Source organism: Phragmites australis, chromosome 9 (genome assembly GCF_958298935.1).
Source record: "Phragmites australis chromosome 9, lpPhrAust1.1, whole genome shotgun sequence".
NCBI classification, from domain to species: Eukaryota; Viridiplantae; Streptophyta; class Magnoliopsida; order Poales; family Poaceae; genus Phragmites; species Phragmites australis.
In genome coordinates this window covers 36,261,316-36,275,764 of record NC_084929.1, presented here as the reverse complement: position 1 = coordinate 36,275,764, position 14,449 = coordinate 36,261,316, and the positions used below count along the sequence as shown (strand labels likewise).

The window sequence follows — 14,449 nt, the reverse complement described above, 5'->3', positions numbered from 1 at the left end:
CCCTGGCCTAGACCCCACCAGAGAATACAACTGACTGCCCTAGGTTTCCTTCCATAATCCCCAGCCTCTTCGTCTTCCCCAATCCTCTTCTCCTCTGCTGGAGCTGGGCTGCCGTGGAGTGGAGATCCCTCCCTCCGGACTTGGGACAAATTTCTTCTTCTTTTCTCTTCCTTGGTAAGCACGCCCTAGCTTTCCGCGGGGTCTTTACTTTCTTCACTGCGACCAAACAAATCCAAATCCGAATCCATCCAGTTTATTGCGGATTTGTTGGCTGCGTGGAACAGGGGTAGTAGTAGCATCCTGTGTTGTCCAAAATTTTTTTTGTAGGGTTTAGTCGGCCCCTGACGCGATCGAAGCAAACGAATATGATTTGTCTTCTCCAAGCTGACCACAAGATTTTGGAATGCAACATTGTAAAGCCGCCGAGCTCATGGTCCTAAGCGATCTAGGGCTGACTCGCAAGTGAGCTAAGCAATGCCGATTTTTATAGGTCATATCTCTGACGGTGGCGAGCTTCATACAGTCTTTTAGTAGCGCATCAATCTGCTGGCCTCCTTGATTTTGTATTATGCCAAATAAAAGTCTGCGTGATCCTAAGACTAGGAAAACATCAGTGATCATCGCTGCCTTAGAGAAGTATGTATAATGTCAAGAGCAAAACTCATAGCAAAAAGGAAACATCAAAAGTAGAAAAACCGCTCATAATTTGATTCAATGAACGGGTTCATAAGTTATCTGGACTAATTAGTTGCCTTGCTTTCCTGAAGGAGGCATAAAACTTTTTAAAGCATCTTGACAACTCTGGAAGAAAAAGAGGGATTTGTGGACATGCAGGGAATTTTGTAGATATATTGACTATTGGGAAATCGATGATGGGAGAACCACAGAATATCCCTATCTTCTTTAAGCTGTTCACAAGTGCATATTTCTGTATTCCAGGAGCACATGCAGTCATGCACCCAAATTGTTTCATTGGATATGTACAGAGTTCCATCAGTAGTTACTTCGGGTCTATAGTATCTTTTACTGATCTTAGCTGTGAGGCAGGGAACAAATGCTCTTCTAAATGCCTGACCCTGACAGCTATTTATGCAACATCTCACTTGCCTAATCTAGCTCAGTGCCAGAGATTATACTGATCTGTATTAATCCTTTGCACCTTCTAGGGCCTACACTTTTGTGGTGATCACTATTTTCATCAATGGAGAGCACTGAACCCCTACAGGTAAAGCTGTCACTTTGCCTCTTGTTGTTTTTGCAGATACTGGTTTTTAAATTATAGCTTTCCTATTGTCTTTAATTGTGATGATTAATTGGCACGGGATTGAGATTGAATCTGGAAGGTTTTCAAGCCTATATTTGTTCCACCTGGAGTGGCAACTTTATGGTTCGTGTCATGATTTTCATATTGCTTGTGTACCTTTTTTGTCCTTTTACGAACATCTCTAGCACACTAGATTTGGCAGCAGTATGTTAGCAGACTGTTTTTGTGATCTTCTAGTCCTCAACTCTATGCAGACAAGTTTGTCATTATGCCAACCCCCAAGCAAAGCTGTTTCTGTTTATTTCATTTACATGATTGGCACTTGTGTTCTTTGTTTACTGTTTATTTTGGCGGTTTCCACTTCACATTGATTTTTGGGCATGTTCTCTCCAGAGAACTGATACAAGCAATATGTTGACCTTTAATTGCATTTTTAATAGGTCCAACTTTTTAAATAGTGATTGGTACCAGGTGCATTGCTTTTCCTTCAAAAGAGCAAGCATGTTTTCCCCATCCAATTTCTCTAATAGGCACATGTGCTTGTGATCAATAGAAGTAGTATTTGTCTCCGATGCTGATTTTATGTTACTATTCAAATTTAGAACCCGTAGTTGCTGCCGCCGCCTGCGGTGCTTAAACATGTGAATACGTGATGAATGTTGGTTGCTTTCATTTTGGTCTGGTGACATATCATTGAAACGTTACAAGATGATGTGCAAATAAGTGCACAATGAAAATGATAGCGAGCTTTTTGTTGTTATACGAGCTGAGTTATTATCCCTGCATCTGAATAGTCTTGTATTTTCTTTTGGTAGATAGTACTTTGAGTTCTATCTTCAGTGTCAGAGCACTGAAATCTTCTTCCAGTAGTCAGAATCTGAATGCTCTCCGTATTTCTCTGTTGTACAGGTCACTTTCTTTTTAATATATTTTCTGCAATAGGGGCTTCCCCTAGTGTTTTCCCTGTTAAAAAAAAAGAATCTGAATGCTCTCCATATTTACTTTTTTTCATCTCATTTGCTCTGTTCTTACATAACAAGTTGTTGAATCCCTAGATAATATTAATGTATTTCGTTGATGTATTTCTCAGGATATCATGTGTGAGTTTCGTGCCGGTAAGATGTCCCTTGAGCGAACACAAGTGGTTCCAGACACACGCAAAGGGCTTGTCCGTATTGGAAGGGTATGCGCACCCAAGTTTATACAAAACTCTAGTGCAAGTTTCATATCTGTCGAAAAAACTTGTAATTTCTAAGGTATTTATGTTATTTATATCTTGGAATTTCACTACAACTATTTATAAACCTTTTTGTAGGGCGAAGAAGGCTTAGTTCATTTTCAGTGGCTTGATCGCGGACAGAACATAGTTGAAGATGTATCCCCTTGCACGTGTATTTTGTAGGCATTTCCAGTACTATATTATTATCTTTCTCTTTGGTTCATGTGACTCTTGTTGGGTTTCATCTTTGGCCTACCCCAACTTAAAAGGAATTCTTATTCGCTCGAAATTTTAGTTTGCATAAAGTGCCTGTTATCACTTGTATGGTCCTTTTGTGGACTTGAAAGTTTGAATGTGAAAGTGCCTCCACTATTCCCTGCTTTTAGTCCATATCAGAACATTACTGTAGCTTTGTCTATCCTTGATTCTATCTTTCACAGGATCAAATTGTCTTCCCTGATGAGGCTGTCTTCGAGAAGGTATTGAGTAATACTAATTCAAGTTTGATATGTTCTCAAAGTTCATTTTAGTGAACTCTTATACTTCAGTGATCAACCCAAGCTCACCTCAATAGGTAACAGAATCTTCTGGAAGGGTTTACATCTTGAAGTTCAGGCATGACAACAGAAAATTCTTCTTCTGGATGCAGGTCAGTTATGTGTGAAACAGTGAAATATTCTTTTGTGAACACTGTAACTCTTTCCACATTCTCAATGATTGACTATCATTGTGCTGTTTCTTTTGCAGGAGCCAAATGTTGATGGGGACTCACAGATTTGCATCCAAGTTAATGCCTACATAAATCGACCATTTGGTATGCTCTGAATGTTAGGCATCTCAGCTATGCACTCATTTGGTTCCCGGTCAATGGTCTTAAGTTGTATTGCTGTGCAGATGGTGAGGCAGATCTTCCAGTACCTATCGAAGCAGAAATGTCCGAAGATACAGCTGATGATGATATCTCTTCCAGGTATGTAAATTGAATGTTAGATCCAATACATCCTACCAACCTGTGGATATATGGCCATTAGAAACTGCATATATATGCCCAACGCAGTGTTAGAAACAAAGTTTTAGCGTCATCTTCATCTTGCTGCATTTTATTGCCCCTTGCGCTTCCACTGCCCTTATTTGCATCGTGATATCTTTGCAGCTGTTATGCTGTATCGACGAAAGCATTACATTTTTTTACATGTTGCTTTTGCAACTATATGAACGAAAGCTTTTACCTTTTTACATGTTGTATGCAATGGATTCTACCATCTCACCTGGTAACTTTATTTGGTTCCCTTTTCCCTTCTTTTATGTATATGTCAGAGCTGGGAATTTAGTTGATCAGAGCATGACTGCTGATTTGGCTGGTGAAGTGACATCTGCTGCTGGACCTGTACGATTGGAAGACCTGCAGAGAATATTGAGTGCAATACAGCCATCAGGTATCAGCTGAAAATCATTTCCTTTTGGGCAAGTTCTTCCTTTCAATATGTTTTTTTTCTCAAACTTTTACTTACATTCTCCTGGTCATACCAGATGCTGTGGCAGACCCTGATGCTGGTAAGTGCCATACTGAACTGATGTACTTTTGTAAATGACCAACTTTCTTTATAATTATATGGTTGGTGTTGCAGGACTAGGATTAGGAGACATCTTGAAGCCTGATTTGGTCTTGCCATTAATTGAAAACTTGCCCGTTGAACAATTGGCATCACATCTTCCAGAGGTTTGTATTGTTATGATGTTATCCTGGCTTTCAGTTCAGCTGATCCTTCCGCTCAATTTTCTGGTAATTTCTCAATTCCAGGGTTCATGGACTCCCGGGGATATTCTTGAGCTACTCCAGAGTCCTCCTTTGCGTCAACAAGTAGATGCATTCACTCATGTTAGTTACTCATCCTTTCCATTTTACATGTATGTGATCATGTTGTGAGTTCACAGTGCATTGCTAATTTTGATGTTTTGTCTGTGTGACAGGTGCTACGGACTGGGCAAATAGATCTTGTTCAATTTGGAGTTGACCCGAGTAAATGTAATCCTTTTCATTCCCCCTTTATGGACTCCAATTTTGCACTTAAAACAGATTCGGTATATGTAGCATGCTTCTGATATCTAAAGAAACTTAGAAGAGATGAAAAGGATAGATCATGCAGCAATTGTATATGGTTCAATCCCGTTGTATCTCGAAAGAGGGATAATTGTTGCAACAACTTCCTCAATGACTAGTAGTGATGATACCCATATTGTGGGCAAGGTCACCTCCACCTAAGCCCTAGACAGCAAAAGCTAAATGCCAACCATCCATGATGTTTGTAGCTGAATTTTTATCCATGTAAGTTTTGCAATTGGAGTGAGATCTCTGATATCCGGGTGCAAGCTTCTTAATCTTTGTGCTTATTGGGAATGTGGCTGGGGTCTTGGAGGATGGTATACCAGTCATTACCTGTTGAAGCTACTAAATCTGTTGTGATCTTCTCCAACAATTATATGTTCAACTAGGCATTTAATTTGATACCTGAAAACTAATCTTTCGGTGTCTTTATGGCAGATAAGTTGACAGTTGCTTCATTCCTGGAGGCTTTGGAAGACTCTGTTGCAAAAGCTTCTACATCTGGAGACAAGGATCTACAGTCCCAGAGAGGCAGTGGAAATGATCCCATGGACGAGAGTTGATAACGCAGCATATGTAGGTGTTTCAATGCGAATAGCTCGTGAATGGGAATTATTCTGTTTGCAAACTGCGTGAAACACTCATGGCAGGACATGTTATTTGGCACACTGCAGGTTTCTAGATAAAATTTGTGAAAAATCTTTTCTGAACTTGCTATCAATTCATCAGATGGTTTTGACACTGAAGTTCGGAATGTGGTACCATTCTGCTTCACCCACCATATAGTACATAGTAACGCATACGGTCCTATCTTCAGGACCAGGATCCTCTTTGCAGACACTATCGTATTATTTTGATATTATCCACGGTTACGCAGATTTATCATTTCAGGTCATCAAGAATTTGATAAGTTTTCCATTAAAATTAAGGCCCCAAGTTTTCGGGCTTTTTGGTGGGCTTTTGTTTCTTTAATGGGTGATAGTTCAGAATGCAGGACCCAAAAAAATATGTTATTATCTATTTATCTCTCAAAAAACAATTGATTGTTTCGCCGTCAAAGATATGGTGGATTGAGTGCAGATGTAATGTTTCTACCTGAGCTAGCATCGAGTAACTAATTAGCGTTTTTTTTCTTCTTCTTTGTTCGGTCGAAATATGCACCGAAGTGTACCCTTTGATGTATGCCTGGATGATCTGTATGAAATTTTGCAATGGCGTGATCTGTATCAAATTCTGCAATGACAACGATTTTTTCTTGGGGCTGTGTGGTGGGCTTTTGATGGCGTGATCTGTGTTAAATTTGATGGTTAGTTTTTACAGTAAATTTTTAGCTTCTCAGCACTAAAAAGCTAAAAAAACTCCTTTTAACCTCTTTCTTAGCTTCCAATTCATTTCAATCACGACCAAAAGTTAACCCTTCTAATAGTTTCTGACTTTTTTCAAGAGAAAATCCAGAAAAAATATCTATATAGCCAGGACTAGCCTGTCATCGTCTACCCTTGCTTCATTCATTCATTCATTCATTCATTATGCTTGTATAGTAATCAATCGGGTGGAGACTGGAGAGGAAGCTCACATGCTGCATGGTTGAGCAGGACGAGGAATCGTGGAGGTTTTCACTCCCATGTCTGATCAGATGGTGCAGCAACAAACTTCATACAGTACCATATATACAGTATGATGCAGCCTGCAAGTGGCTAGCTGCATGATCAGACAAGGTAATATTCTGGGAGGACTACGATCTACTATTCTGAGCTTGGGAGCCAGGCATGGATCTCTCACGGAGCAGAGATGGTCATTCGATGCTTGTCAGGTGGCATGCCATGACTGAAGATCATCCGGTGATCAAAGTTTTGGCTTTCAGTCTGTACACCGACTAGTCGAGTAGAAATATTCATCTCTCTTCCCTGTATCAGTCTGTATGTATGACCTCGTCTAGCTGAGCTGCTACTGCTATCATCGTCGTTCATGCACAGTCTCCGGCACAGACAGCGAGTCCTGCTTGCTCTGGGCGGGCGTGGTCCGCCGGGAATGCCGCTTGGTCGGCACCATCACCTCCTCATCCATCCAGGCATCGTCGTCATCCACCACCGAGTAGTTGTGATCCTCCTCGTCGGCCTTGAACACCGGGTTCCGGTACGCCTTCGCCAGGTACGCCTTCACATCCAAGTTGGGCTCCCGAGCACGTTCCAGGGTGTCCTTCCGCATTGCTTCCTGCATCAAACATGTTCAGCATCACCCACCTATACCGAGCATGCATGTTGAGCAACAAGCACACAACCACCTGTAGGGGGTTCCTCACAAAAGCAGGCTCATAGCGGTGCTTGCAGTACTTGTAAAACCAAAAGGTCAACACAGGAAGAACAAGCAGCGCAGGCGTCGACTCCTCCGAATCTTTCGTGCCCAATAGTCCAAGGAGCAGCAGTTGTGATATGATCAACGCTGTGATTATACGACCATGGACGCTTGGCCAGAACTGTGCGCCGCTCTCATATTGCTGATTGTACACATTTATTATCTAAAACAATGCAACACCAAAGCAAACAAAAGTAAATTAAGAAAAAGTAAGCAGAATTAAGCAACTTTGACGATCCATACTCTCTTAGAGGGCCCCTACCTGGTGGCGGTAAACAACATATGCGAACCCAAAGAATACCAATATGAACGGAAGCAAGAATGGTGTCACTGCAGCATAAACAAGGCCAAGCAAGAAGTATAGCTGTATTCGAGGTTCACTTGAGTCGAAGCAGATACTACCAGGATCCATTGCCTCTTCTCTGTCCTTTTCAGTTTTTACCAAGAAAAAGTTCTTCAAATGGAAGAATATCAGTGGCCTCAATCTCAATATTTCACCAGCTATACCAGTCCAACCATCAACCATTACATACGTTATGAAAAAAGTTGCCTTCATTGGAATGGATACACCGATGATCATCGCTATGCTGCAAAACAAGCAATTTGGACACTCATGAGTCATGACCACCATTTGGTTTCAGTAAGAGAATGCAAGGAATAGATTCTTAGAAACATATGAAATAATGAAAACAAACATGAGTTGGCTCCAACATTAACCTGTTTTAAAAAGGCTCCAATAATTAATAGTATGTAATGGCGATGATGTAATGGCCATTCTAGTTCAAGAGTCAGGTCTTACTGCCAAATTTATTGAGTACGAAACAATCAGTCTATCCTCTATATTAAGCTTAATTATCACATTGACCGCATTAATCGCCTGACCTTTTTTTCTTCTAGAATGGACGCTATTGCTTGAAGTCTAGAACCTTGAATCCTTGATTAATATTAGAAGGCACCACCATTACTACTACCGTTTGTTGGACCTGTACCAAGGACTATGTTTTGTATTTTCCCCAAGATTAATCGGTAAAGTGAAATTATCATTGAAACAAAAAGACTCAACTACCTCTACAAACAAAGTGACCAAATATATATTCAGTAGATGTGATGGCACAGGACATACTCATTCGCTGACTTATGGAGGTAGGTTTTAAGCTGCTCCAAAGCAGATCCTGTAATAACGCTCCCCAAAAATACATTGAAGAACAAGAATATATAATACTTAGATGCAGATCGGCGCTCCAGTGATGACTGTGATATCAGTCCTTCAAACTTAGACATAAACATCAGTATAGTTGGAAGCAGTATAAGAAAGACCCTCAAAGCAATTCCAGGAAGAAACCCTTGGATGAATGATTTAATGAATGGTCTGCATAATAGTTGACAAGCAGAAATCAGGGGATATCATCAAAAGAACATGCAAAATACTACCATCTAAGCAATCAAACTACAGCTATGCTGAAAAGTAATGGAAATGCCATAAACACACTGAATGATCAACTTGTGGAAGTAGACTTACACTTCAATCAAGGGTTTTAGAAATGGAAGTGCCTTCTCTATTCCTTCAAGGTTTGCAAGAGACTGTACCATTGCTATTGGGATGACAAAAAAGAAGTTCAGGAAGAAGAATGCCACAGCAATTATCAACCTCCTAACTGTGAGGGAAACAAATGGGATAGATAAATTATTCCAGTACACATCACGAGGTTCTGGAGCCCATTCGGTCAACCAGACTGTTGGATTGCTGGTTTGTTGGGTCTGAGCACAAACTGCTGCACCCCACCGAGAGCGAAACGAAACAAAGGCTGCTGGCACAACTGACTTTGGATCCTTCATGACCTTTTTACGCTCTTCAGCTTCCTGTGTATTGTGAAGCATTATTTTCAAAGTTATTATCTGCATGTTAACTGTAAACAAATCTAATGCACAAAAAAAAAAATACAAAACCTGGAAACACAAAAAAGGAACCAAAAACTTCTGGTGGTCCTTTTAAAAATATATATATATCTCGAGGCAAAGTTTGTTGTTGACAAGTAGGGGTAAATCCGTACAATAGTTAATGTGTTTAATTTAACAACACCCGTCCAAAATCTATGACATGAAATCTGCCTCTGCCTTTCCTGATGATCATGTATGTTCAAGTGTTGGAGGAGATAGTGTGATAGTTGCAGTCGCCGTAAAGCCAAAATCTGAAGAACATGGCTGCCAGTGCTTGAGGCCTGCCACATATGGTTGGATGACACTTATAGCGTTCACAAATTACAAGTTAATATTGATGACCCTCATGATCACATTGCTGCAACACCTCATATGATTCTCTCATGTCCATGTTCTTCAGTGTTTTGTTAGGATTATGTTCTTCAGTGTTTAGTTAGGATCTGTTTTGATAGGAAAATCAAGATGATCAGTATTGATAACTATTGCATATTAATTTTCCTCTAGTTAGTAGTAACTAACTTTGCTTTGATATTCATAATCGTTTTAGAAAAGGGACCACTGGAGCAGCGCCCGTATATAAATCCTATCAAAATAAGTATATATGTAAACAAGTACACAGAAAAAAGCATTGATGCAAGGGATGGTTATATTAGTTCAGATGCTACAACTTACTTCCTTCCCTATCTTCTCAATCTCTGATTTGTAGTAGTCAATAGCATCCACCTTGGAACCAAAACATCCAAGAAATCCATTCTGTAACAAAGTCCAGGGAAAGGACAAGGAATTAAAACAAAGGATACCGATACAACATTCCAATTTAGAGATGAACAAATCAAAAATTATATGGACAGTAAATGGCCAGCTAATTACTCTTGCAGACTAACCTTGGTGGTGGGCCTTTCTGATGGATTCCGCTCATACTTGAGTCGGTAGTAATCGAGCCAATTCTGCATCTTCTTCTTCTCTTCAACCAGATCGGCAAGTTTATTTGCATTGTAAACGACCTACAGAGCAACAAGACATATAAAGATTATTGCCCTAGTATAAAATACTGATACTTTAGATAAGACCTCTGGGACAAAAGAAGATTCGTGAAGATAAGGCACAAAGACAGAAGTTAGTATAAGGAACAAAAAAAACTGTGGTTTTCTAATGAAGTAGTGAAATAAAATTGGCCTGATGCATATGATATTCTAAATCTTTTTTGCATCATATGATCAACATGAAACTGGAGCTACTTTCACCAGTTCTGTTTGAAACCACTCATAATTTGCAGAAACAAGAGTTCTAACAAAAAGAGCAGCTATATTTTACATTATACCAATCTACAAAGCCACAAAGCAGGTTGATAACAGGTAGAAAAGAAATTACAAAAAGCAAAGACACCTAATGCAGGGGCCAGTAACCATCTGAGCATAGTTATCCACAATTTAGTAAGGATACCTGGTGTCTTAGATAATGATCAGGATGGTTGACGAGGAAGAAATGTTCCACAAACTCACTGATTGATTCATCAGGATCTGGTGGTATATTCCGCACAAGAACCTAACAAATCCATTGGCGACTTACAGTTAACAAACTCATCAAAGGCACATCAACTTATCAAGACAATTCTGCTGAGATGATTCCCAGCTGAAAAAAGTTGACTCTCAAAAAGGGATATAAACTAAGCTCATGTGGAATTTGCAGTCACATCCTGTATATCTAATGTGGGACAAAAATGTTTGCAGAAGTAGCTTCTTGCTTGTAAAACCCATAGATCGAAGTCTTAGACCAAGTAATAGTTGGATCTGAACATAAATTTGGTTTGTCATATGATGATGGGAAATTGCAATATTTCAATCGTTTACTACACAAAGTTGGTGAATTTATTAACTAAAAGTTTGTGCCAGTGTCTTTCGACTTATCCAATTATTCGATGATATATACAACACAAACTAAACATATTTATCAAGCCATACTAAACAAGAACAGAATAGCAGGGTTAAAATCATACAGTGAACTGGTCTGGTCGGCGTTTCTCTGAAGCAAGAAAGCGCAACCTCATGTTTGCAATAATTTCATACTCCCGCAATAATACATAGCAGGTCCAAAATGTGATGGCATAAGCCATGGTCAAGTGAGCTATAAACCTGTACAAAACATGGAGAGTATGAAAATATGTGCCACACCTCTGCCGTTGGAGCTTAGTTAAAGCCTAAAAAAGGTGCATACAAGTTGGAAACAATTAATTTACGATCTATTGCTCACCTCTTTGACCCATTAGGTATATTGGATATTGAAAGTTTGTCGATATCACTGTAGATTACGTTCATGCGTTCTAGGGTGTCATTGGTCCAGTTCACTGGGACCAGGACAAGAAACGCCAAAATTGTAATTGGAACAAATATCTTGAGCCTGCAGTACTTAGTAAAAAAATCTATTAATGCAGAGACATTGGAAGACATGAATAATGGCGATGAAGGACATTAATCACACATAAATTAAATTATAACTCTGTATAAGTTGCCCAACTATCTGTTCCACACGCAATGCTAAATCATTGAGAGAGAGAGAGTCAACAGTAAAAACGTGCTTGGTTCATAAAATGGAAGGATATAAGTACAAAACTCAACTGATAATGTGTGGTCTCATTCAGAGGACCCTGTAGCTATAGTGTTATGTGCAAATAATACGATCTGACTTACATATGTGACACCTTACCAAGACAAAATAAGTAAATCCTACCTACGAAACATGCATATTTCCCACAAAATGCATGTACAGAGAACTGAATTTGGTGGTTGTTCCTCCCCTGATTTATGCCCTAGAAATTCAAAATTATCAAAAGGTCCATTGTACATAAACACTCGTGCAATAATAACCTCCCTCTAGTCCAACATGCAGATCAAAAAGTTATGATGTCCTTCCATCACCACAAATAAAACACAGTATCATAAACTTGTAAACTAAATGCCCATCGACCAACTGGCATTCTTCCGGAATTATCGAGTGACAACTGAAAATGCAATGACAAAGGCAAATGGTTCATAATAGGCGGAGTATAAAAAAGGCGCCTAGCATACCCTGTTAGGTATATCCGTAGATAGACAACAGAATCAAGCCCTGCATGGCTTATCAACTCATCCTGGGGCATCTTGAGAGCAGCCGGCATCCAATTTAAAAATTTCAAGTACGATCTGGCGTCTAAATTGACAAATTTCTGCACAGCTACACCAGAGAAAATTGGGCTGTCTCTCATCCCCCTGAGGTACCATTTTGGAAAGTAGACCCTGTCGTTGATCGGCTGCAACCGTAGGAATGCAAATGCCAGCAAGAACGCAATAGCAGTCAATACGTTGAAAGCCGCGGAGACGCCAATGTCAGTGATCGTAGCCATGTTTGCCCTCTAAATAACTTGCCAGCGAACTCCTGCACGTGTAAATGGTACAATGTAAGGGTGACTAGAACCATACGGCGCGAAAACAAGGTAGTGCCCCAAGATAAAGCATATCTGCGAGAAAAACTTGTATCACAATCACATGAATTTGTGTTTGCTTAGATCCCCACATTCAGTTGAAACATGATCAATTATGAGGGCCAATATCAAAGTTGTGAGCATGTGCAAGAGAATCTGATACCCGATTGTATGACATTATACATTAAAATTTGATAATCGAAGGTGCTGGATGACACTGACACATTCTCAATTACACTGGAAGGGAGAACGTGACAGCAACCAATGAATGGATGGCGATGGAGATTGCAACCCTACTTATGAACAGTGCACTCAATGACTGGAAGGAACAGGTAACAGAATACAGAAGTGAAAGGCCAGGCCGGCGGTTTTTTGATTGAACTGCAGCAGTTCACGCGTTTCGGACGCGGAATAGGCCATGTGAATGCTCGAAAGCTGGTAACTTTGCACATATTCCGCCCATCCCGAAGCGTGTGACTGCAGATTTGACCAAAGGAATTTGCTCGCCGACATGATATAAGTTTTGTTTTAAAAAGAGGGGAAGCTTAAAATAAGTAGGTGCTATTATCTGGTCCTTTTTCGTCTTTTGAGTCCTTATACCATATCATATCCTAAGAATGCTAGACTGCAGATACATAACAACTAAGGCATAAGATTAGCGAAAAATCTAGGATTTTTGGCGAATTGGAGCCATGCACCTCGAAAAGAGGGTAAGTAAAGTTGCGATTAAGCAGCGAAAAGAAAGATGAGGTGATCCAATCCAATCCAACAGCAACAGGGGAAAGAACGTAGCGGGTGAACAAATCTCATCTGAATGGGGAGAAGAAGAAAAAAAAGAGGATAAAAGAAGAAACATATGTACCTGCCCTTGGTTGGTTGGATTAAGCGAGGGGGGAGAAGCAATCAAAGCAAGCAAGACTCGAGGAAGGGGGAGGAGCTTGCAATCTGCTTCCTCCTCCTCCTCCTCCTTGATAGCCGGCGGCCTCCCTTGCTTCCTTGGGCCGGCTGCTGCAAATAATCTGGTCTGCTCTGGTAGCTTCCTCCGCCCAGCCCGGTTTAGGCAACCGCAGCAGCAGCGAAACTGATTTTGATGAGATGATACTCCCATCTGTCGAGTGAGTATGTATGCTGCTGCCGTTTTCTTGCCACCTCGGGAATTCAATTCAGTGAAAAAAGGTCGGTGTGTCGGGGAGCGCAACGGTCACCTTGGAAAAGAATCAATCAGCTCGCTATTTGGCATAATTATAATCAGTGACGAGCCACGGTTATCGAGACGGAGACGGTGCTGCATAAAGCGCGTATATAGATTTTTGTTCCCGTGGATGCAAATGCAACACAGCAAAGCGTCAAATTGCTGGACTGGAATGTTTCTTCTCCATCCACATTGCTGGACTGGAATCCTCTCGTCGTCGGCCACGGCGCTCTATCTGTCGGACGCCCTGCTGCGGTGCGTGGACATCTATCTGGCTGGCCGCGTGTCGGCGGCGACACCATTCCAGCAGCCAACCGGGCCGGGATGTTCCCTCGGTTTCTGGCCGGGAGTACTTATTTTGCTTCGCCACTGGTACGGGCCGACAAGACAAGAACACAACCCTCCCTCCTCACTTCCTGCGCCCGAGTAACGTCATTATCTCGCATCTACTGTTCTTCCTTTGAAGTTCTTTTCTTCTTATGCGATTCACTCTGAATCTGGGGTAGTCTCACTAGAAATATCTTCTGCGAATAGGTCACATGAAAAGCATGCAGATTTTTCAGTGTTAACCCATACTGTTTGGTAAGATGACCAATTTGTTTTATGTTTTCTTTTCTATAAAAAAGCTTTAAACCATGCGTGGGTTGACTGGTTTTTGGCCTGGTTTCACATGACAAAGTCACATGATTTGGTTCTAGGCTTCTATGAGGTTTTGTTTTTGTTATTTAGTCGTGCTATCTCCTCAACACTTGAGACGTAAGAGGATCTACATGACTTGTTGAGAACAACTCTTTATCATTAAGATTGGTCCGAGACTGGACATGAAGAACTTCCTTATTCACATGGCCTAGTTATTACCAGATAGTAATTGTTTCACCCAACAATTCTGCAAGTCCTATACTCCTATTTCCTATTCGGTT

The 14,449-nt window shown here is 40.6% G+C and overlaps 2 protein-coding genes across 3 annotated transcripts; one reads left to right on the top strand and one right to left on the bottom strand.

Annotated features, from left to right (window-relative positions):
- Positions 1–23: 23 nt before the first annotated feature.
- LOC133929558 (26S proteasome regulatory subunit RPN13) lies at positions 24–5,333 on the top strand. Its single transcript, XM_062376366.1, has 14 exons — positions 24–174; positions 1,167–1,225; positions 2,355–2,447; positions 2,580–2,639; positions 2,924–2,962; positions 3,058–3,132; positions 3,231–3,297; positions 3,378–3,453; positions 3,801–3,919; positions 4,014–4,037; positions 4,112–4,203; positions 4,285–4,362; positions 4,455–4,509; positions 5,026–5,333. Exons 2-14 carry the CDS (start codon positions 1,202–1,204, stop codon positions 5,148–5,150), a joined length of 927 nt encoding a protein of 308 aa, XP_062232350.1. The 5' UTR covers positions 24–174; positions 1,167–1,201; the 3' UTR covers positions 5,151–5,333.
- Positions 5,334–6,181: 848 nt separating this feature from the next.
- On the bottom strand, positions 6,182–13,834 carry LOC133929555 (CSC1-like protein At3g21620). Of its 2 annotated transcripts, none has more exons than XM_062376361.1 (12): positions 13,200–13,834; positions 11,946–12,291; positions 11,131–11,277; positions 10,877–11,012; positions 10,324–10,425; positions 9,765–9,884; positions 9,553–9,633; positions 8,462–8,802; positions 8,066–8,311; positions 7,205–7,529; positions 6,872–7,105; positions 6,182–6,801 (listed from the first exon to the last, which is right to left on the bottom strand). In XM_062376361.1, exons 2-12 carry the CDS (start codon positions 12,257–12,259, stop codon positions 6,544–6,546), a joined length of 2,304 nt encoding a protein of 767 aa, XP_062232345.1. In that variant the 5' UTR covers positions 12,260–12,291; positions 13,200–13,834; the 3' UTR covers positions 6,182–6,543. The 2 variants fall into 2 exon arrangements, with proteins under 2 accessions (XP_062232345.1, XP_062232347.1); XM_062376363.1 differs by lacking the exon at positions 13,200–13,834 and adding an exon at positions 12,501–12,663.
- Positions 13,835–14,449: the final 615 nt, after the last annotated feature.

Bases quoted from the DNA above. Each gene is read 5' to 3' on its own strand.
- LOC133929558 (XM_062376366.1), top strand. From the start codon at position 1,202: ATGGAGAGCACTGAACCCCTACAG. The intron at 2,448-2,579 runs GTATGCGCACCC...ACCTTTTTGTAG, and splicing joins GGCTTGTCCGTATTGGAAGG to GGCGAAGAAGGCTTAGTTCA. The intron at 3,298-3,377 runs GTATGCTCTGAA...ATTGCTGTGCAG, and splicing joins CTACATAAATCGACCATTTG to ATGGTGAGGCAGATCTTCCA.
- LOC133929555 (XM_062376361.1), bottom strand. From the start codon at position 12,259: ATGGCTACGATCACTGACATTGGCGTCTCCGCGGCTTTCAACGTATTG. The intron at 11,278-11,945 runs GTATGCTAGGCG...TAAGTACTGCAG, and splicing joins CTACGGATATACCTAACAGG to GCTCAAGATATTTGTTCCAA. The intron at 9,634-9,764 runs GTTAGTCTGCAA...ACTTTGTTACAG, and splicing joins CAGAAAGGCCCACCACCAAG to AATGGATTTCTTGGATGTTT.